Source organism: Equus przewalskii, chromosome 9 (assembly GCF_037783145.1).
Source record: "Equus przewalskii isolate Varuska chromosome 9, EquPr2, whole genome shotgun sequence".
Classification (NCBI taxonomy): Eukaryota; Metazoa; Chordata; class Mammalia; order Perissodactyla; family Equidae; genus Equus; species Equus przewalskii.
The window spans coordinates 4,120,225-4,143,754 of record NC_091839.1 but is presented as its reverse complement, the minus strand read 5'-3'; the positions used below and the strand labels follow the sequence as shown (position 1 = coordinate 4,143,754).

General features: G+C 46.4%; 2 protein-coding genes and 1 pseudogene across 10 annotated transcripts in view; 2 read left to right on the top strand and 1 right to left on the bottom strand.

Annotated features, from left to right (window-relative positions):
- The window catches only part of SLC7A9 (solute carrier family 7 member 9), a 27,238-nt gene extending 5,890 nt beyond the window's left edge, over window positions 1-21,348 (top strand). For 2 of the 6 annotated variants that reach the window (XM_008514060.2, XM_070557344.1), the window contains exons 7-14: window positions 33-77; window positions 576-699; window positions 1,577-1,680; window positions 9,222-9,318; window positions 10,316-10,465; window positions 16,282-16,456; window positions 20,562-20,674; window positions 20,760-20,956. In XM_008514060.2, the coding sequence (XP_008512282.1) occupies window positions 33-77; window positions 576-699; window positions 1,577-1,680; window positions 9,222-9,318; window positions 10,316-10,465; window positions 16,282-16,456; window positions 20,562-20,626 (760 nt within the window). In that variant the 3' untranslated portion in view covers window positions 20,627-20,674; window positions 20,760-20,956. Of the gene's footprint in view, window positions 1-32; window positions 78-575; window positions 700-1,576; window positions 1,681-9,221; window positions 9,319-10,315; window positions 10,466-16,281; window positions 16,853-20,561 lie in introns of those variants that run through there. The other 4 variants (XM_070557343.1, XM_008514059.2, XM_070557341.1 and 1 more) reach the window with 2 other exon arrangements.
- LOC103547068 (atypical kinase COQ8B, mitochondrial pseudogene) lies at window positions 17,416-18,676 on the top strand (annotated as a pseudogene).
- Window positions 21,341-23,530, bottom strand: part of TDRD12 (tudor domain containing 12) — an 86,254-nt gene continuing 84,064 nt past the window's right edge. For 2 of the 4 annotated variants that reach the window (XM_070557336.1, XM_070557338.1), the window contains one exon: window positions 21,341-23,530. In XM_070557336.1, coding sequence (XP_070413437.1) covers window positions 23,439-23,530 — 92 coding nt within the window. In that variant the 3' untranslated portion in view covers window positions 21,341-23,438. The other 2 variants (XM_070557337.1, XM_070557339.1) reach the window with 1 other exon arrangement.

Here is a 23,530-nt window from a genome sequence, read left to right as displayed (position 1 = left end):
TTTTGTAACTCGTGTTACTTTTCTTTGTCTAGGAATCAGCTCAATTATATCACAGAAGAACTTAGAAACCCTTTCAGGTGAGAAAGCTGAGTCAGGCCAGGAGACGAGGGGCAGGCAAGCGTTCATCTCTCCTCCTAAGCTACAGCGGAACTGCTTCCTCCTGTTAGCCCACGAGCCCTTCCAGACAGCGCAGGGTTTCTTCTAAGCTCACTCACGTTCTTTAGAGTTTCTTTTGGGTAGTGGAGGGGTTGCTGAGAGCAGGGGAGAACTCTAACTGCATTCTGGCTTATTTTGCTTTATAAACAATTCAGTTTTACTGCCCTGAAGTCCTAGAGAGGGAGGGTCTTTCTCATTTGAAAATGTCACATGGCCCTGCTGGGGCTCTGCTGTTCCACAAGCCCCCTGCGTCTGGGTGGGCCTCAGGAAGGGCAGCTGTGACCCCAGCCCACCACAAGGAGCAGGTGAGGGCTGGCCAGGGCAGGTGGGGAGACAGGACTGGACAAAACAACAATTTCATGGGTCTCTCATGGATGCTCTGGTCTGACCCTGGGCCCCCGGCTCCCTGCCCCTCCCAGAAACCTGCCCCTGGCCATCATCATCGGGATCCCGCTGGTCACAGGGTGCTACATCCTCATGAACGTTTCCTACTTCACTGTGATGACCGCGACCGAGCTCCTGCAGTCCCAGGCCGTGGCCGTGGTGAGTGGCCAGGGTCTCTGCGGGAGGGTGCTCTGGCCCGTAGGAAGGGGACAGGCAGGGTGTAAATGCTCAAGCTGAGGCACCCTCACAGGGGAGGAGGGAGGAATCATCTAGAGATGGGGAGTGAGGGGGTTAAGGCAGCACCAAAGACCTAGGTTTAAAGATCTGAGGTTAACCGCCAGCGGGGGGACGGTTCTGCCTTCCCAGCACGCCCATGGCCCCAGCACAGGCGCAGAATGTAGCTAGAGCAGCGCCGGACCTAACCAGGGCTGGGTTGTGACAGACAAGTATGAGGGAGAGAAAGTGCAAGGCAGCAAGTGAAGGAGGGAGTGATGACAATGGACTGCGGAGTGTAGGCGGGGTAGGGAGGCAGTGAGGACGAGGGGGATGGCTGTGGGGACTGTGGAGAAGCCAGGTGGGGTCCACCTGCTGGAGGCCTCATGGAGTGGGGGTAGGACAGGAAATGGACCAGGAACAGACCATAAGGTGACAAGGACGGGGCGCAAGGAGAGATGCAGCCTCGGTCAGGATGAGGTCACTGACCGTGAGAAGAGGCGCTGAGGTGGCAGGGAGAACAAGGTCATTCTGCTTGAGGAGGTCAGGAAGGGACACTGAAATGAGGAAGAATCATGACGGAGAGCGGGCGGAGAGGTTTCTGTGCCCATCACAGGATGCCAAGATGCTCTGCAAAGGAGGAAAGAGGCCCCCTTGTTCTCCTCCTGGGTGGTCCTCAACTTTCCTCCCCAGGAGGGAGCAGAGGCTGTGCCCACCTCAGGGGTGGGGCCGGGCCCTCTAGGGGGCACAGCAGCCTTCCTGGGACGCAGGGCTCTCGGCGGCCATGCAAGCCCCTCGGGACTCCTCTCCCGTCTCTCGCCAGACGTTTGGTGACCGCGTTCTCTATCCAGCCTCCTGGGTTGTCCCGCTCTTCGTGGCCTTTTCAACCATCGGCGCTGCCAACGGGACCTGCTTCACGGCAGGCAGGTAGGGGACCCTCGCACCTGCGTGGGGCAGAGGGCGCAGAGCCCATCTCACACTTGAGGCAGACAACCTCGGGGCAGAAATCTTCAGGACTCTGCCTCACGGCACCAGCAGGAAGCCTGGAGTCCAGAGAAGGGAAGGAAAAGCGTGGACCAGCTGGCACTGGACACGGCTGGCCCCACTGAGGCGAGGCCCTGGGTCCCCATCGGGGGACAGTGCTGCCAGCTCCAGCACAAGGCAGAGCTGGGTGACACAGCATGAGAGGCGTTGGTTCACGCCTAGTATTTTCACCTGGAGCTTTTTCTCACCTAACGATATTGCTTGAACATGTTCTCATGTTAACGTACACAATCTACATCAGGAACTGGCAAACTTTTCCTTAAGTGCCAGACAGTGAATATCTTGGGCTTGCAGGCCATGTAATCGGTCACAACTACCCAACTCTGTCTTTGCAGCACGAAAGCAAATGGCTGTGGTGTTCCAGTAACACTTCATCTGCATAAACAGGCACGGTTTGCCAGCCCCTGCCAACCCTCTGACCCCCTGGCCTGGAGACGTTCACCGCAGTGTTGTGTTCCACTCCACGACGTAGCATGATCTAACACACTTCCGTTCATGGGCTGGGTGGGGGTTGCTTTCAGAGACACTGCTGCAGGGGACCTTCTTGAACATGTCTGTGCCCGGTTGTCCAGCCTTCTGACTGGATACATTTCTGAGTGAGACTGCCGGAGGTGATACACTTAGATGCTTAACGGAGGAACATGAGACCACAAAGGCATCCTTCTCGAGCCGTATCAGACTGGATAGGTAGTGCCAGCCCTGCAGCTTTTCTTCTTCTAAAGCATTTTGGCTATTCTAGATTCTTTGCATTTCTATACGAATTTTAGAATCAGCTTGTCCGTTTCCACGGACACGCCGTCAGGGCTTCTGATCAGGACTGCGTGGGCTCTGTCCATCAGTCTGGAGAGGCCCAGCAGCTCACAAGCATTGATTCTCCAGGTCTGTGGCACCGACTGTCTCTCCCTTTATTTGAGTCTTAATTTTTTTCAAAAATGCTTTTTTGAGTAGTTGTCGGTATCCATATTTTGCATATTTTGCATATCGGCATATTTTGTCAGATTTATCCTGAAATATTTCATATTTTTTCATGCTGTCATAAACGGTATTTTTAAAAATGTAAACATTTTCAGTTTTTACTGATAGTTTGTCGCTAGTATATAGAAACACAATTTCAACAGCTTTATTGAGGTATAAATACCATAAAACTCACTCTGTCATTGTACAATTCAGTGATTTTAGTAAATGTATACAGGTGTGCAAGCATCATCACAATCCAATTCTAGGACATTTCCATCACCCAGAACGTTCTAATTGTAGTTACTCCCCACTTCCACCCCCAGCCCTGGGCAGCCACTGATCTCGTGTGTCTGTAATTTTGCCTTTTCTAGACATTCCATCTAAAGGAGATGGTACAATACATCATTTGCATCTGGCTTCTGTCACTTAGCATATTATTTTTTAGGTTCATTCCTTTTAATTGCTGAATGGTATTCCATTATATGGCTATACCACATTTTGTTTATCCATTCACCAGTTGATTGACGTTTGGATTGTTTCCAGTTTGGGCTATTATGAATGCTGCTGCTATGAATATTTTTGCACATATCTTTGTGTGGACATACATTTTTCTCTTGGATAGATTCCTAGGAATAGAGTTGCTGGATCATATAGTGAGTTTATGATTAACTTTTAAAGAAACTGCTTAACTGTTCTCCAAGTGGTTGTTCCATTTTACTTTGTATAAGCAACGCAAGAGAGTTCCAGTTTCTCCACATCCTCACCAACACTTGGTACTGTCTTTTTATTGTCAAAAGACAATTTTGTTTGATTGTTGATTATTCTACTGGGTATTAGTATGTCACTGTGGATTTAATCCGCATTTACCTAATGACTAATGATACTGAGCATCTTTTTGTGTGCTTTTTAGCCATTCATGTGTCTTCTGGTGAAACATCTGTTCACATCTTTTGCCCATTTTTAAAACCGGGCTGTTTGTCATCTTATTACTAAGCTGTAAGGGTTCTTCGTATACTCTGGACACAAGTCTTTTATCAGGTATCTGATGTGCACATATTTTCTCCCAGTCTGTGGCTTGTCTTCTCATTTTCCCAATGTTGTGTTTGAAACACCAATGTTTCTAACTTCGACAAAGTCCAGTTTATCCATTTTTTTCATGTGTCGTGCTTTTGTTGTCATAAGAACCTTTGCCCAAGCCAAGGTCACAAAGCTTTCTCTTCTGTTTTATCCTACTTTTATAGATGTGGCTCTTAGGTTTAGGCATATGAGCCATCGTGAGTTAATTTTGTATAGTTCTGCACCTGTGCGGCTTGGGGGTCAGACAGGGACTTGTGCTATATTGACTTACGTTGGATATAATTTTTATGGGGTCAAATCCCAGATTTCTGAGTACTGGTTTCTGAGTTTTCTATCTCCCATAGACAAACCTTCCTCTCCCCTTTCAAGAATACCCACCTATGTTTTCGTCTACATTTCACTTTAGCTCTTTGATAATCTGGAATGTATTTTGAGGTGAGGCATAAATCTCACTCTTTTCCCCAAACCTTTACCATGTCGTCCCAATAGTATTTACTAAGTAATCCAGCCTTTGCCCTACTGGTTTGAAATGCCACCCTTAACATTCCCAATGTGCTTGGCTCCCTTCGTTCCACTGAGAGGTGTCTTCCTGTGCTGTCATCATCCTCAGTAAACAGTTGACGGCCTCAGCGACACGAAGTCTAGGAGAAGTGGTGCTCCCCTGGGGGACTGCTCCCTCTCTGTCTTGCATTCCAGAGGCACTTACCATAATTTTGTCCAGTTCCCAAAGTCCGGCTTGCATTTTAATTGCATGGAATTTATATAGTAATTTGTGGAGAACTGGTAGAATTTAAAGCGTGAATTCACAATGTCATCCTGAGTCTGTCTCCCTCCATCTCCTTACTTCCCAGCTCCACTGACTTGTTCTGGGAATTAACTTAATACCGTGTTTGTCTTTTCAAAGTGCAAACATGTAGTTTCAAACAGATAGGCCTTTTTGGCCTTTATGTTCCTGACTTCTAATTTTACTGTATTGCAATCAGAGTGTATGATCTTTATGACATCACTTCTTTAGAAGTTTAAAGACTTCCCTTGTGGCTTGCTGTGATTGTTATAAATGTTTCCTGTGGTCTTGAAAATAATGTGTATTAATGTCAACTAGTTTTGTTTTGTTTTTTTTTGAGGAAGATTAGCCCTGAGCTAACATCCGCTGCCAATCCTCCTCTTTTTGCTGAGGAAGACTGGCCCTGAGCTAACATCCGTGCCCATCTTCCTCTACTTTATACGTGGGACGCCTACCACAGCATGGCTTGCCAAGCGGTGCCATGTCTGCACCTGGGATCTGAACCGGCAAACCCCGGGCCGCCAAAGCAGAATGTGGGAACTCCACCACTGCACCACCGGGCCAGCCCCTCGACTAGTTTGTATCATCGTCAGGCTTGTACCTTGACTGTTCAAATCTTCTGCTCTCAGTGGCTTTGTCCATTTTTGCCTTCTATGTTTCAAGGGCCCCCATTTTTTTTTAAAGATTTTATTTTTTTCCTTTTTCTTCCCAAAGTCCCCCGGTACATAGTTGTATATTCTTCGTTGTGGGTTCTTCTAGCTGTGGCATGTGGGACGCTGCCTCAGCGTGGTTTGATGAGCAGTGCCATGTCCGCGCCCAGGATTCGAACCAACGAAACACTGGGCCACCTGCAGCGGAGCACGCGAGCTTAACCACTCGGCCACGGGGCCAGCCCCATCAAGGGCCCCCATTTTTTATATCTTCTTGGTAGACCGTGCTCCTTTTCAGTAGAAACTCTCCCTCTTTTTGCCTTGAATTCTATTTTGTCTGATATTGATTTTGCTGAATCAGCTGTCTCTGGGCTGCTATTTTTGGTGACATGTCCCCTCCTTTCATCTTCAGCCTCTCAGCATCATCTGGTTTTGGTTTGTGTCTCTTTCAACAAACCCAACCCAAGAGTCTCTAGCCAGGCAAGCTGAATCTATCAATGTGTTTACTGCTGTAGCTGGATTAAGTCCTAACACATTCCTTTGTGTTTTCTTGGTTTAAAAAAATCTTATCCTGCTTTATTATCCATCATATTTCCTTGATTCCTTTCTTTCTTCTGCTCATCTGGAAGTTATGTTTCTATTATTTTAGCAATTACCCTTAAAATTTAACACAAATACCTAACAGAGTCTGTCAGTATCTCAATTCTCTTCCCTTGCCTACAAGGACTCTCCCTTTCACATCGTCCAGTGTATCAGCTACACTTTGTTTATAAACCCACCCCTGCAAGGAAAAGTTCATCATGACAAAAATAAAAAATCCAATATACGGGCTGGCCTGGTGGCATAGTGGTTAAGTTTGTGTGCTCCATTTCGGCAGCCCAGGGTTTGCAGGTTCACATCCTGGGTGTGGACCTACACACCGCTCATCGAGCCATGCTGTGGTGGCATCCCACATACAAACTAGAGGAAGACTGGCATAGATGTTAGCTCAGCGACAATCTTCCTCAAGCAAAAAGAGGAAGACTGGCAATGGACGTTAGCTTGGGGCCAATCTTCCTCACCAAAACAAACAAAAAATACAATACATATATACACAGCAACGTGTTTGATTGCTGTTTCCTTAACATTGCTTCTTCAATCAACTCCTGAGTTCAGTTTTGTCGTTGTTGCTGGGCTAGACTTTTTAATAGTTTCCAAGGAGGACTGGAGAATTGTAAATGTCTCATAGTCATTGTTTATCTAAAAATGTATTTATTTTGCCAGTAGTCTTGAATGATAGTTTAGCTACACAGAATTCTAATCTGAAAATGAATTTTCCTCATCACTTTGAAAATATTATTTCTGACATGTCTGCTATTCTGTTTGTTCTCATTTTGTAGTTAATCTTTTAAATTCAGTAGATTTTCAAATCTTCCTTTTTGCCTTACACTATAATGTTCAGATCAGGGTATGTTTTTACTTGTCTAGAACTGGGCTCAATGGCAGGCTGCGTGTTTTCAATTCTATAAAAGCTCTCCGCTCTTCTCCGAATTTGCATTACCCCCATTCAATGTGTTTGAGCTTCTTCCTCTTTCTTACTTTACTGTCTACATTTTCCATTTCTCTATGCTTCCTTCTCAGAGCTAGCTTCTATTTTTTTCACTTGTATCTAAGTTATCTATGTTAATTTTTAAAAAATTTTATTGAAGTCATAATAGTTTATAATGTTGTAAAATTTCAGTTGTACGTTGTTATTTATCAGTCACCATATAAATGTGTCTCTTCACCCCTGTGTCCACCCCCCAACCCCTTCCCCTCTGGTAACCACTAATCTGTTCTCTTTGTCTGTGTGTTTGTTTATCTTCCACATGAGTGAAATCCTATGGTGTTTGTCTTTCTCTGTCTGCCTTATTTTGCTTAACATAACACCCTCAAGGTCCATCCATACTGTTGCGAATGGGATGATTTTGTCTTTTTTCTGGCCGAGTAGTATTCCATTGTATAAATATACCACATCTTCTTTACCAATCATTGGTCGATGGGCACTTGGATTGCTTCCATGTCTTGGCTATTGTGAATAATGCTGTGATGAACATAGGGGTGCATGAGTCTCTCTGAATTGCTGATTTCAAGTTCTTTGGATAAATACCCAGTAGTGGGATGGTTGGATCATACGGCATTTCTATTTTTAATTTTCTGAGGAATCTCCATACTGCCTTCCATAGTGGCTCCATTCCCACCAGTAGTGGATGAGGGTTCCCTTTACTCCACATCCTCTCCAACATTTGTTAGTTTTTGTCTTGGTGATTATAGCCATTCTAATGGGTGTAAGGTGTATCTTTGTGTAGTTTTGATTTGCATTTCCCTGATGATTAGTGTTGTTGAACAACTTTTCATGTGTCTGTTGGTCATCTGTATATGTTCTTTGGAAAAATATCTGTTCATATCCTCTGCCCACTTTTTGATTGGGTTGTTTTTTTGTTGCTGAGTTGTGTGAGTTCTTTATATATTTCGGAGATTAACCCCTTGTCATATATACAATTTGCCAATACTTTCTCCCAGATGGTGGGTTGTCTTTTTTTTTTCCCGAGGAAGATTAGCCCTGAGCTAACACCTGCCAATCCTCCTCTTTTTGCTGAGGAACACTGGCCCTGAGCTAACGTCCGTGCCCATTTTCCTCTACTTTATATGTGGGACGCCTACCACACCATGGCTTGCCACACAGTGCCATATCTGCACCCGGGATCCAAACTGGTGAACCCTGGGCTGCTGAAGCAGAATGTGCGCACTTAACGGCTGCACCACCAGGCCAGCCCCTTGGGTTGTCTTTTTATTTTGTTCCTGGTTTCCTTTGCCTTGCAGAAGCTCTTTAGAGTGATGAAGTCCCACTTGTTTGTTTTTTCTTTTGTTTCCCTTGCCCGACTAGACTTGGTATTCAAAAAGATCTTTCTAAGACTGATGTCAAGGAGTGTACTGCCTATATTTTCTTCTACAAGTTTTATGGTTTCAGGTCTTACCTTCAAGTCTTTGAACCATTTTGAGTTAATTTTTGTGTTTGGTGAAAGATAATGGTCTACTTTGATTCTTTTGCATGTGGCTGTCCAATTCTCCCAACACCATTTATTGAAGAGACTTTCCTTTCTCCATTGTATTGTTCTCCATTCTCCACTGTTCTCAGCTCCTTTGTCAAAGATTAGCTGTCTGTAGATGTGTGGTTTTATTTCTGGGCTTTCAATTCTGCTCCATTGATTTATGTGTCTGTTTTTGTACCAGTTCCATGCTGTTTCGATTACTGTAGTTTTGCAGTATATTTTGAAGTCAGGGATTGGGATGCCTCCAGCTTTGTTCTTTTTTCTCAGGATTGCTTAGCTAGTCAGGGTCTTTGATTGCTGTCGATTATATTTTTAACTACATTTTTACTTTTTTAGAAATTGTTTCACTCCTCTTCCCTTTTTCTAACATGTTGAAGTCTTTCAGACGACTGAATCTTCAGGAGTTCTTGGGGGAACTAAGCTTGCACCTGCTGACTCGCCCTTAATTTGTCTGATTTTTCAAAAATATGGAAGTTGTGTACAGCTTGGATTTACAAGTGCCGGCACTCTGTGTCTGCTTCTCTCAGGTGCTCCAAGCACCGGGTCCACTGGCCCTGGACTAGGTTTCACATTTGTTTCCTGCATAACTTTTAGGACTCAGATAGCTACCTGCTCCTAGAAAGGGCCTCCCCAAACCATCCCCACCGTCTCCCCGACTTAGGTGACTCCTCGGCACCAGGATGCATTCCTCTCGGATGCGTTTCACCTCCTCACTTCTCCAAAACTCACTCCCCTCCAGAGGCTGGACTCCTACTGGAGACGCCAGGGTCCCAACTTGGTCTCTTTGTCTGCGGCCCTCCTCGTGAAGCTGAGGACACACTGGCTCCGTGATGGCGCTGCAGCCTGCTCGCTCGTTGACTGACTTCTGTTTCACTGCTTTTCCAGGCTCGTTTACGTTGCTGGCCGGGAAGGCCACATGATGAAAGTGCTCTCTTACATTAGCGTCCGGCGCCTGACTCCAGCCCCTGCTATCATCTTTTATGTAAGTAGGAATTCCGCCATAAAAACACCCCCTCCCAGGCTGAGGGGCCCTCAGTTTGGATGGAGAAGTAAACTTGTATTGCTAGGCATGACCCCGGTTCCCTTAGTCCTCGACATGACACAGGTATATAAAGTGGCCCAAGACAATTCAAACAGTTTACCCAACCTCTGCTCCTTGTTCTGAATGGATCTGTGAAGACACTGAGTCTTCCAAGCTTGTACCCTCTACACTTCTGACACGTACATCTGTGTGTTCTCAGTCCCTGGGAACAACTATATAAAAACCCACCAGCTTATGGGGCAGGTCAACAAGGCTTATTACCAGGTGGCTACTGACAAGAGCTTCTCGTTATGGTCCAATAATTTAGAAGTCATGGGATCCTTGTGCAGTGAAGGCCCTTTGACATCTTCTAATTGGAGTTTCTCAGTGGGGGGAGAGTCCTTGATTGTGTGCAACTGTCTTGGGCACCTGTGACCATCCACGCTCTAGATTCTGAGCCAGACTCCTCCTCCCACCCCAGAGGAGAACCACTGCTCTCTGTCAACCTACTCCCTTTGAAGATGAGGAAGCAGACCCAGAATTGCAAGGCCCTTAAAATTACAAGTCCAAGGCCATGCAGCTAATACAGGTCAAGACCAGACCTGGACAGCCTGAGTTTCACAGTCCAGGGCCCTTTCCCATGATGAAAACTCTCTGGAAGGAAAAGTCATACTTACGAAGTTAGCGCAATATACACACATATTTTGTTCTTCTCCTGCTTAAAATCCCAGCTTCAAAGAGTCACAAATTTTTCCAAGTCTGTCCATCAGGCCTCAAAGAGAATACCTACCATAGCCAAGGCAGGGTTCAAACCCAAATATAATGGGCTACATATGAGGTTTCTTTCTTGCTAAAGTGTTTATCCACAGGGAAAACTGCTTCCTCAGACTTCTGTGAAGCGATAAGGGTAATGTTTTTATGTACTAATGACCTAAGCATTCATTCTTCTTTCTACCAGGGGATCATAGCGACTATTTACATCATTCCTGGTGACATAAACTCATTAGTCAATTACTTCAGCTTTGCCGCATGGCTGTTTTATGGCCTGACGATTCTGGCACTGATTGTGATGAGGTTCACGAGGAAAGAACTGGAAAGGCCTATCAAGGTAGGTTTAGTGCCCCAAACACCACAAGTGGCTTTGATTTCTTGAAATGAATTAGACAGAGGTAACTATTTTAAATTCTAAGGGCATGCTTTCTGTTTCCAACCTGACCCTATTCTTGAGTATCATGTTTTAGAGTGGGGTGTCCTCTTCAATTCATCTCATATTAGAGTTTACAATCCAATTAGCCATCTAACTATTAATTAAGTTATCAAGAATACCTGTGACCCATCTCTCTAACCAAAGCAAGATGCCCAGTTCTGCCACTTCCAGCATCTCCCACGCACACACTTTCCATAGACTGACGGGGACTTCTGAATTCTGGCCCCAGACCCGTTCCTGTGCATCCAACTCCTAATAGTCCACACTTTCAGTCTGCTTGGGGCTCCCTGCGCCTCCCTGCTTGGCTGGTGTGGATCTATATACCACTGAGGAAGAATAATTGATTTTGTTCTGCTTATGTTAGGGGCTTTTTTTGCTTTTTGTTGATAAAACAACTGTGCTGTTTAATTCTTATGATAAAAACAAGTGTAGATTTAAGAAAAAGGCAGGCAAGCTGAGGGCTTAAGTCACTAGGACAAGAATAAGGACAATGTCTGTGGCTGTAGGATGCTGTTCCAGTGGTCTGCCTCATGGTCTTTCTGGCACTGTATCTTGGCCATCACCCAGTCTCTGGGGTCAGCTGAGGCATGAAGCAGCCTGCTCAGAATCAGGCAGTTCCACCTCAATCAGGTCATCAGCAGGCAAAATCATGATTTTTGATAAAAGCTCATATTTTGAATTGGCACAAAATCCCTCAAACAGAAATAAAGAGAGTTGAGAGAAAATAACTAAGGAGACAGGGAAAAAAAAAATCTAACATGTGTGCAATTGGAGTCCCTGAAGAAGAAAATGAAAGTAACAGGATTCTTTTTTTTTTAAAGATTGGCCCTGAACTAACACCTGTTGCCAATCTTTTCTTCTTTTTCTTCTTCTCCCTAAAGCTCCCCAGTGCATAGTTGTATATTCTAGTTGTAGGTCCTTCTAGCTCTGCTATGTGGGACGCCGCCTCAGCATGGCTTGATGAGCGGTGGTAGGTCCGCGCCCAGGATCTGAACTGGTGAAGCCCTGGGCTGCCAAAGTGGAGCGTGCGAACTTAACCACTTGGCCATGGGGCCAGCCCCGTAACAGGATTCCTAAGAACTATAATTCAAGAAACATTTCCTGAGGAAGGAGGGAAGTGAGAGGGGAGACCATGAAAGGAGGGGGGACTTGAGCCAACATACTAAAAGGCATACACTGGAACTGGGGAATCTGAGCTACAAAGAAATATATTCTGATAAAGTTATGGAGCTTTTAAAAAAATTGCTTTGGGTATCCACTCTCCCCTTCCTGTCCTCTCTCTGACCCCAGTTCACTTATAAAGGAAAGAAAATAATATACGCATCTGAGTTCCCATCAGTAACACTTCACACCATATGAAGACAGTGGAGGAACACATTGAAGGGAATCAAAGAAAGAAAATGTAAGGCACGGCTGTTATATCCAAACTGACCTTAAGAATAAAGTTAGCAACAGGAACAGAGTGAAGGCACGTCTCGTTACATGAGAACTTCCTGAGGAGACGCCTAGAGAAGGAGCTTCAGAAACCACAAAGTCACTGGCAGATGGTGAAGAGATTTAACTGTCAATAACTAAGACTAAAGGATGGGAGATAAAGAAAACGGAAGAGTATGTAAATGTTAAGCGCTGACAATATAATACAACAAAGATGGAGGAGAAAGCATGTGAAAGCATGCCAGAGAAACTGCCTTAGGATACCATTTAAAAGTAGACGCTGGGGGAAAAGAAAAGAAGAATTCCTAGCTAATTTCATTACTGATTATAGACAATATATTTAAAAAAAGAGACTAAAGTATTATATCTATTATTTATAATAGTAACTCTTGGAATAAATACACAGAATTTATAGACACTAAAAGATATATCAAAAAATAATAGAGACACACACATAAAAGAGACCATATGGTAAAGATCCTATACTACATGAGTGAGAAGTTTCAAATTGCATTCCAAACCCAACCCAAGTAAGAATCACGGGCCGGCATCTTGAAAAGCATGAGGCATGTGTGTCTCAGATGCTGCAAGACATTATTGCAACAAAGGGAGGCACGTGTTAACAACCAGACTCGCTGACTGGTCCCCAGGACATCACTGTAAGAGCGGTTTACTTCCTGGTGGAATACACGTTGGGTATATATATGCATCTACTGTGTTTTAGTTATACCTGAGGACAATTGGGAATTTGGGACTTCATATGATACCTGATAATTTTTGCCATTTAAAATAATGGAAATAGGTCCCTGGTGAGAGTTTTCCCATAGGACGTCACTCTGAAGGGCGGAGACTGACAGTAAGTAGAAGATGCTTGTATACAGAACCATAACACAGCCTGAGAGAACGGAGACTTACCAGCTGTATGAAGAAACTGGCTTATTCAGTTTAAATGGGCCTAAATCAGCCATTAAAAGATTTCTTAGGCAGGTTGACAAAGCTGTGAAAAATTAAAAATAAACAGATAGTCAAAGAAATAGCAGGCAAATGAAAATACACAAAACATAGGTTGTGATTTTATCAGAGAAGCACTCAGGCCCAAGGCACAAAGACCATTTAGTAATGTTAACAGCTAAACTTGACAACCAAGAGCTAACAGTTATGGAAATCTTTCACCAAACCACACACATCATCTTTACGAAGCAGAAATTACAGGAAATCCAAGGATTTCACACACACGCCAACAGGAGGATTTAAAACACCTCCCTCAGCCCAAGACAGATCCAGCAATGTCACTAAAGTGACAGGAGATCTGAAAACTAACAAGGTAGATCTTAGAAATTTATACCAAACTCTGAACCCCAGAATAGCAAACAAGTGCCTATGGGACATGTCTGAAAACTGACAGTCCTTAATGCCACAAGGAAAACCTTGATTAAAAAAACTAGAAATAATGCAAACTACATTCTCTGTCTCTAATGAAACAAGAAATTACTTTAAAAAATTAAACTTTTTGGTCCAAGAGGAAATAGGAAATGAAAATACATAAATTCCTAAACATAATAATGAAAACAAGACATGATCTATGATTGAGGCTTGGAGGAAGTCACACTGCCTTAAATACTTATATGAATAAACATGACGACTGATTAAATAGGCAACTCAAAAGCAAGAAAAAGAACAAAGAAACTAAGCACAGAGAAGGAATTAATGTATGCAGAAGAAAGAACTTAAGGTTCAGTGAATTATCTGATTTTTAGAAAACATAAACTGCTTTGTAGTCCAAGAATGGGAAAACCTTTCCTATGACTCAAAATCCAGGAGTAATAATGAGAAAAATGGACAAACACAACCCAAACAAAATAAAAATTTATGCATTGAAAAAAAAGAGAAGGAAGTTAAAAACACATACATAACATGAGGAGAATATTTGCAATAACATCACAAAAAAGGGCTGATATCCTTAAAGCGTTCCCAAAAATTGAGATAAGAATTACCAACACCTGACATGGACAAAGATATAAAAAGTTCAAAGAAAAAATGCAATGACACTTAAAAATGAAGGAAATGAGCCCACGAGCTCAATTTTGCTCCTGACAAGAGCATGCATAGCAGAAGTCTAATGCAATACCATGTCTTGCCTATCAGATGAGCAGAGATCCCAAAGTTTGGCCACACTCCATGGTGAGGCCATAGAAACAGCCCTCTCTGACACTGCTCAGGGAATACAGGTGGCATCACCACTATGGAGGGCAAGTTGGCACTATCTAGCAAACTTATATGTACATTTACCTTTTGACCCAACCATCCCATTTTGAGGTAATCTATCCCAAAGTGAAATTGGCAAAAATACGAAATACAGACAAGGTTATTTATTGCAGCATTACTTGTAATAGCAAAAGATTCAATACAACCCGAATGTCAATTAATGGGAGACTGGTTGAATAAATTTTGGTATATCCACATGTAGAGTGGTATGCAAAAAGGATGAATGAGAATTTTATATACTACTATGGCATTATCTCTAGAATATATTAAAGGAAAAAAGCAAGGTGTAAAACTATCTTCTAGGTGTTTGCTATCTTTTATATGAGGTAGTGGAAGTGAACATAAATATTTATGCTTATGCATATATGTGTTTGTTTTTGTCAAAAAGAAATAATGGAGCCAGCCCTGATGGCCTTGTGGTTAAAAGTTTGGTGTGCTCCACTTCAGCGGCCCAGGTCAGTTCCCAGGCACAGAACCACACCACTTGTCTGTCAGTAGCCACGCTGTGGTGGCAGCACACATAGAAGAATTATAATGGCTTACAACTAGAATATACAGCTATGTACTGGAGCTTTGGGGAGGGGGAAAAACCAGGAAGACTGGCAACAGGTGTTAGCTCAGAGCAAATCTTTCCCAGCAAAAAAGAGAGAGAGAGAAGGACTGATAGCAGAAATAAAAAAGAAGCTTAAAAAAAAAAATGAAAGAAAAAAAAGCAAGAAAAAAGTTTAACATTATAATAGTAAAAAAATAAAATATAAAAGGGAAAAAATGAATCCTTAAAAACTGGAAACAAATGGAGATAAAGAAACTTTATTCCATAACAAGTAGATGACATGACCACACGGAAAAAATCATTGCTGGAACTAATTGCTGATTGAAGTGCAGTGTTTTGAATGACTCTCCCTGTGGATTATATTCTGCAGTTAAATGTTCAAGTTCACATTGCTACTGCAGCAGTGGCATTGCGGGAGTGACTTTCACATTTGTCATAGGCACGTTGTAGGTAAAGCAAATAAGTAATTATGTTAAAGCCATTAGAAAGCTAGATTTTCAGAAGCATAAGGAAAAAAGACATAAGCCTAAAGTAAAGGAAGGGAAAAAGTGCTATCTTATAGTCGAATCAGAAATATCAGCATGAATTCATAATTTTTTTTCCTTCTTGAAAAAAATTATTTTATCGCTGTCCTTGTAAAAGAACAACGAGTCCTCTATCACCCAGATTGTGGGTTCTGAATGCCATTTCCGAATGAAAGGCAACAGCTCCCTGGAGAAACGCAGACTCCAGATCTGGTGGGACTGCCTGCCTCCCCTGCCCCGGAACCCACTGACAGTCCGACGTTCATGAAGGGCCTCTTGGTGTGTTACAAAAGGAAGCGCACTGTTCCAACTTGGAAGCATTGTTGCCCTCAGACCTAACTACCCACTTACAGGACATGTGAGGGAGAGAGGAGCAAGTTACCAGGCAAAACTAGAACGAAGAGTTCAGACAGTCACGCGCCACTTAACGACGGGACACATTCTGAGACACGCGTTGTTAGGTGATTTCATCGTTGTGTGAACATCACAGAGTGTACCAACACAAACCTAGATGGTACAGCCTACCACACACCTAGGCTGTATGGCACTCATCTTCTGGGACCATTGTTGCACATTGCCCAAGGTGTTGTCATGCCGCGCGAGGGTGTAGGACAAATCATCCAATTCCTACAACGAATCAACAAGACGAAAAAGAGGGGAGGGGATAAACATGTTAAAGACATCAAGTCCTCACCACTTAGAGATGTACGCTGCATATCTTACAGGTAAAATGACACGATGTCTGGCGTTTTCCTTATATTCTAGGGAAAAGAAAAAGAGTAGATGAAATAAGATTGGTAAAATTACTTAAACACCATTGAGATTGGAGGAGGGACACACGGAGTTCATTACGTCTTTCTTATCAGTGTTGGGTTTTGAATGAAAATGCTCTAAAAGAAATGCACATGGCCGAATCACGACCCCACGCTGTTTTCCCCCAGGTGCCCATCATCATCCCTGTCTTTGTGACTCTCGTCTCTGTGTTTCTGGTCTTGGCCCCGATCATCAGCCAACCCGCGTGGGAGTATCTCTACTGTGTGTTATTCATGCTGAGCGGCCTCATATTTTACTTCCTTTTTGTCTACTTTAAGTTTGGATGGGCTCAGAAAATCTCGAGTAAGTATCCACAGGGGGACCGTCGTGCTGTTAGTCAAGCGTGGCCACACATGGCATCCTGCCACCTCATCCGTCCTGACTCTGCTAAGACATTCTTCTCACAGGGTCTCACGCAGCTAACAAGTTTCACCTTCTCTTCAGGAGGACAGATGCCCCCTTCCCCTCTGTGTGACACCTCTGGGGGCCAAATGTGGCCTCCTCCTTTGTTCCCATCAATTTCTGTAACCGGTAGGAAGGGAAAGCACCGTTTTCTTTTCTTATTGTAAAATACACATAAAATTTGCCATCTTAACCATGTTTAGACATACAGCTCAGTGGTGATGAGCGTATTCACATCCCTGTGCATCTGATCTTCAGAGCGCCACTTTCTTTTGCCTGATGCACAGACGTCATATGAGCGGCTCCGTGGCATCCCAGAGACACACCGAAAGCTGACTGAGCTGGGATGAAGCCTGAGCCTTCTGGTGCCAAGGCCACAACTCTTGGTTTCCACTCAGCAATCCTGGTTCCTCATCTATTTTGGGACAATTGTTGCTTAAAAGTTTAGCTACGTTAGCCAATTTTGCTTTGAAAAAGCAAGCAGTGGTGCCAAAGTACATCAAGGGTCCCCGAAGCGCCTGTGTCTGCACAGCATTCACAAGGCATTACCCCGCACTTCACAGTAACTGCGGGAAACTCCGCTGACACAGGCCTTCCAGGCCCTGGGCACCCTCACCAGGCCGGCCGGCAGCCTGTCTGCTCATCTCCCTCTCCCCGGCTGAGTCCCTGGAAGGCGGGAATTGGGCCTGTGCACAATTTAATCCTGGATCCATACAACAGCCCTCACTATTTATTGAGTAACTGTGATTAAAAAGCCGCCTCTTGAGTGGGTGCTTAGCAACGGGGGGAGGTGCCCAGTAACCGGGTCAGGGGCACACGGGAGGAATTGTGGGTGCCTAGCAACGGGGCGGGGGGGCTCCCAGAAAAGCGAAGAGGCAATGTGGCTGGAGGTAGGGGGCCTCCTGCGGGGGACCTGTGGACAGCTGGGTCGGACTGGTGGTCTGCCTTGTGGGGCCCCGAGGCCTGGGCCCCACTGGTGGGGGCCATGTGGGGGTTCTTGGGCCCAAAAGCTTCATCAGGATGGGCCCGGCAGAGGTGTGGGTGAGGAAGACATCCGCCGGGCACGGGAGGCCCAGATCAGGAAGACACCCCGGCCCCAGCTGAGTGACCGCTCTGGAGAACGCAAGGTGCCCGCCTCCCGCATCAGCCGCTTGGCCAACTTTGGGGGACTGGCTGTGGGCTTGGGACTGGGAGCGCTGGCTGAGGTGGCTAAGAAGTCCCTGCCAGGAGGACATCGACAATCAGAAGGCAGCTCCCGGCCAGGCTCCAGCCCGTTGCTGTCGGAGGCCAACGCCGAGCGGGTTGTGCAGACCTTGTGTACAGTTCGAGGGGCCGCCCTCAAGGTTGGCCAAATGCTCAGCATCCAGGACAACAGCTTCATCAGCCCCCAGCTGCAGCGCATCTCCGAGCGGGTCCGCCAGAGCGCCGACTTCATGCCCCGCTGGCAGATGCTGAGAGTTCTCGAGGAGGAGCTCGGCACAGACTGGCAGGCCAAGGTGGCCTTTTTGGAGGAGGTGCCCTTTGCTGCTGTCTCAATTGGGCAGGTGCACCAGGGCCTGCTGAGGGACGGGACAGAGGTTGCCATGAAGATCCAGTACCCAGGCGTTGCCCAGAGCATTCAGAGCAACGTGCAGAACCTGCTGGCGGTGCTCAAGATGGGCGTGGCCCTGCAGACCTTGCAGCAGGAAGCGGCTTGTGCCCAGAACTTCAGGCAGCTGTTGGCGGATGACCCCTTCTTCCGGGTGCCGGCTGTGATTAAGGAGCTGTGCACGACGCGGGTGCTGGGCATGGAGCTGGCCGGAGGGGTGCCCCTGGACCAGTGCCAGGGCCTGAGCCAGGACATCCAGAACCAGATTTGCTTCCAGCTCCTGAGGCTGTGTCTGCGGGAGCTGTTTGAGTTCTGATTCATGCAGACGGACCCCAACTGGGCCAACTTCCTCTATGATGCCTCCAGCCACCAGAGCGCACCAAGCACCCACTGTCTGCCTCTTGACAGCGATGACAAGACATCTCTGATCCTCGCCTTCTGAGTTCCCTGTCCAACAGGGGGACCCGTGACCAGACAGTGATGACCTAGAGGCGTTAGGCCCATGATGGGGAGGCCCAGGCCAGAGCAGGCAGTGATCAGGGAGGCACAGGGGGTTGTGGGGAGCCAGGGAAAGTGGCCCACCCAGCCCAGGTGGCAGAGGGGGATCAAGCAAGGCTTCTTAAAGGAAGTGCCATTAGAGCCGAAACCAGAAGTGTGAGAAGGGACAGCCGTCCAAAGAGGAGGGAAGAGTGTTCCCAGCCGAGGACACAGAGTGTCCACAGGCCTGGGGGGAAACTTTGGACGGCAAGACTCTCAGTGTGAATGGTGGCCAAATGGCTCTCAAAGTGGTACGTACCCAGTCTGTCCCCTGCGCAGCTCCCCAGCACCCTTGGGATCAAGTCTGAGCCCTTTGCCGAGTATGCTGTCGCCCGAGTCTCCAGCCTCAGTCCCTTGTCATCCCCTCCCCCCAAGTACATACCCCCTGCATCCTCTCCTAGGCTCATTCCCCAGGGAGGTGTTTTTCTGACTCTGGGGGAGATACAAGTTCTGACATCGATTTATTGGGTCTCAACAGTATTTTTGTTTTAACGGCATAGAATAGAAAATAGCAGTGTGTCGCAGATGGGAGGGATCCGTATTATTTTGCGACACTTTTGTTTGACATTTACATGTGCATGAGCTCTAGCACCCAGCGTGATCTGTATTTCTTACTGTGGGTTGTGATCGAGAGTTTGAACTCACTGCCCTAGAGAAACTCGTACATGTGTGTTCATCGAGCACTGTTTCTAACAGCAAAACCCAGAAACACCCAGCATGTCCATCCACCAGATAAATGCATTGTTATATAGTCACACAGCAGAGTCTTCACACAGCAGTGAAAAATGAATGAACGAGCTGGAACTGCACGTGGCAATGGAATAAATTGCAAAACCATGTCGGGCACCGAAAAAAAAAAAAAAGCCGCCTCGTCCCTTCTCCTCCAGCTCGTCTGCGCAGGGCAGGACGGCCATCCCTTCAGGCCCTCCTGTGTGCTTTTCATTTACATACATACAAGTTAGGGAATCTCACAAGGCATGAAAGCACAAAACCCAACTGGAAGGCAGTGAAGTTGACCGTGACTGAGACGGGCCAGCGGGGCCCGGGAACGCCTCTCTCTAGCCTGGCGAGTTCAGACCCCCCCCTCAGCCTCCATTTCCTCATCTGTGAAATCTCGTCCCACCACTTACCTGACCATGGGGTTTTAAGCAAGACAGAATGTGTTTCATGTTGATTAACAAAGTGAAAGCAAAAACAAAATATGGCTTTATTATTTCCACAAGGACTTGTCTCCTTTCTCCAACCCCTAAACTCTTCACTCTGATCCAAACCCTAAGCTGAGAGAGGGGCTGCAGACACCACTATAGCAAGGAAGGAACGTAGGACTCTAAGAAAAACAGCCAGTTTCCCATGCCTCTGAAACGAACCTGGATTTGATCAGACTGAGAGAATCCAGGCAGGAGGCCTTACAACCTAACGGTACAGAACGTGTCTTATTTCTCAGCTTTAGAGTAGTTAGCCAAGCTCCTCCCTACAAAAACCACTAAGAAGCTGGAATTGAGGAGGTGAAAAGAATGAACAATATATATTTTAAACAAGAGGCAGTCTCGGGGACTTCAGACTAGAGAGTCAGCTCGGTCAGTGGTAGTTAAATATATTCCTGGAATTGAGTCATTCAGATTTTTCCTGCAGAGAAAACTGTTTGGTGGCAATAAAATATTTAGCAGGTTCCTAATGCCTTAATGGGAAATAACTTATCTCCAAAGAACCACGGTGGCTGCCGGTTCGGTTCTGCCTGCCCGTGAGCGCCGGTGGCCCCGAGCGCGGGCTCTAGCGGACGCGCCACCAAGCGCACAGCAGTCACCGCTCCCGCGATGAGCGGGGAAGCTCACTGCCAACTGCAGCCTTCTAACCACACGGTTTCGTTGGTTTTCACCCCAGAGCCCGTCACCATGCACCTTCAGATGCTGATGGAAGTTGTCCCAGCAGAGGAAGCTCCAGAGTAACACGCTCGGCCTCCCGGAAAGCGTCCAAGCTCTGATGAGTTTATTTTTGTAAGCAATATTTGTGGTTATTTCCTCCGGATGCTTTTCTTAAGAAAACACTGCACTCAGATGTTTATAATGCTGTTATTTTCAGATGCCCTTAATTCTCTGGGTGGGGGTTCGACTAGGAGCACTGACGGGTGTCTGCTAGTCAGCCGGCCCAGACATGGCCCAGCAGCAGGCCGACGGCGAGGGAGGGGCTGGGTGAGAGTCACCACCGCACCGGCCACTGCTCCACGAGGGGCTCACCACACCTCCTTCAATAAAGGGCATTCTTTAAACTCGGTTATCAACAAGGTATACATCTGTCACTGTAAAATGGGTGAAACTTCTGCTCTGATCGAAACAGATGTTTTAAATACTGAAGTACAAATGTTTGACTACCTCCTTGCCCCTCCCGAAAGTACTGCCACCCCCCATTTAACCCGGGATGTACCTGGCAGTGCTGCCCAGGCAGAACGTCGAGGCCCCCCGCAGGGCTGACCGTCCAGAACTACCCGCACGCAGCCCGTGTGGCCGTGTGGCCACGAGGGGCGTCGTCATCAGGGGGAGCAGCGCGGGCTCCACGGCAGCCTGCACTGGCATTTTGGTCAAACCCGAAAGGGCACTGAATAAAATTCTATTTTGCATTTGGCACTCAGGGAAAATACTATCTGAAAAATGTAAAAAGTAACATTTCTGTGAAAACATGGAAATTTTATTGATATACTGCAAAAGGCTTCATGCTACAATTGACTAGGTGAGCAATTTTAGAAGCAGAGACACACAAGTACTTTTACTTTGCATTTCAGAAATTGTCCCAAAACACGAAATCAGTACATATTAACAGCAGAACAAAATAACAGTTAGTAATTGTTTCCATTTCACAAGTCAGCATCCCAAGTCCTACAGTATAGGATTCGGAACTTCGAACAGTAGAAATTTAAATTCTGAAAAAAGAAATCAAGATTGAAACACCTAGCCCTCCTGCCCCAATATTTTTGTCGAGCTGGCTGTGAACGCCACACGAGAACGAGCATCATGTCTTCTTTGAGAGCAGGGCCCCATCTGTACATGGAAACACGTATTTGGGCAACTCTATTACTCGCTATTGTTATTTGCTATGTTTTACAAAAGAGACTGCGTACAGCCGAGCGTAGACTGCCATGGCCACGAATGCCAGGGGATGCCAGGGCGGCTCAGGAGGCCTGGCTGCCAACACAAAGGCCTCAGCAGAGGGAGCAAAGCTGCATCTACAGAAACCACCTCCTGAGAGGGACACTCAAAGAGCTCTGCTGAGCCAGAACCTTTGCCAGCAGAGCCACCAGAACCTCGTACCTGTGAAGAGCCTGCTCAATTTAGCCAAGGCAAGGGAAAATCGCCACTCTACTTCATGTGCCAATTTGACAGCTGCCAGTCAACCCACGGGAGTCACGGCAGCAGCGAGGACTTGCTCCCAGCAGCGGTCCAGGCTGGACACCACGTCCTCCCTCCAGAGGGCACAGGTCTCACCCCCATCACGAGCCTCTGTGTACAACAAAGGTGCCGACCCGGTGGCATTCTGGGACACTCCCTGAGGCAACACGAGGCTGCGCAACGAGCGGAATGTCTTATTTTACAGATGAGGAAACTGAGAGCGAGAGTGTGACCAAAACCTGCTCACAGCACAGCCCGGTGACAGAGTTTACCTCTCAGGCGGGGGCTGACACTGGGACGTACACACACTTGGGTGCCTGTGCTTTCTGATGAATAAACAGAATAAAGCTCCCGGGGCAGCCACCACAGTCATGCTCTAGCAGCGTTCTCTTCCACTTCTAGGAAAGCTGCCAGACTCACGCTGAAGAAGTGCTTTGGGTTTAAATTTCCCAGCAGCTCACCTTTCTAACTTTTTAATCAGCATGAAAAGTCAGGTTCTGGACATTCCCACATTTAAGTGGTAACAACCATGCACATTCATCCCAATAACCTCGTGACCTGGGAGCCACAGCCTCACCCCAGGATGGGGTCCTAAATGTTCTTAGGGTCATCACATCCAGGTTCCAAGGGCCACCTCCCGGCACCCCACTGGTCCTTTTCAGCCCCATATGCCCAGGACCTGCAGGCTCGGGGTTCTTCAGAAGCAGCAGCTTTATCACCAGAAGGCCCTGGGTCTGGCTGGTACTGCTGAGGCAACCCCATTTTATCCTTGGCGTCTGTCTTCATGAGCAGTGAACTTACTCTGAGTAGCCAGCGATATTTCCAGAATACTGAAAGTATTAGCACACAGTTATGCTGAATCCCCACTATCTCACGGTTGAAAGGCTGTTAAGCAGTCCTGAGTATAAACCTGTAAGACAGAAACCTCAATTTATACGTACAAGACCAGTTTTTAGAAGTGTACTGAACGTAGGTCTAAGAAAAAAATGAACAACTAACTCCAGAGAGTACAATTCATTACCCAAATGCCACGGTCTGCTCTTTATCCCTCAGCTTGAGTGTGTCAGGATGGGCTTCGTGTGAACGGCAACGAGCAGGACAGACTGTGTGTGAGCTGGGCTTGGGCTGGACCAGTACTTTCTGTGTCTCTGCTTTTCCCTGCTTCCACCTCCTTTGAAAGTCTTCCCACGAGCCCATTTTTAAATCACTTCAGAACTTCTCACCATCACAAACCCCAGTGGCACAAGGTGACACTCAGTCCTCACTTCTCCGTGAGGTGGGGAAGCTGGACTGGGACTGTGTGGTCTCCGAACTCTGGGTCCCAGCTGCATCTGCTCTGGTGCAGTCTGCCGGCCCCTTCAGGCTTTGACTCGTGTCCTCATTCACTCTCACTTCCCTCATCTCGGGAAGTTTCGTCACTGCTCTCCACCCACTCTGTCACTTTGCCAGAGAGATTTTTGGAATTTACAA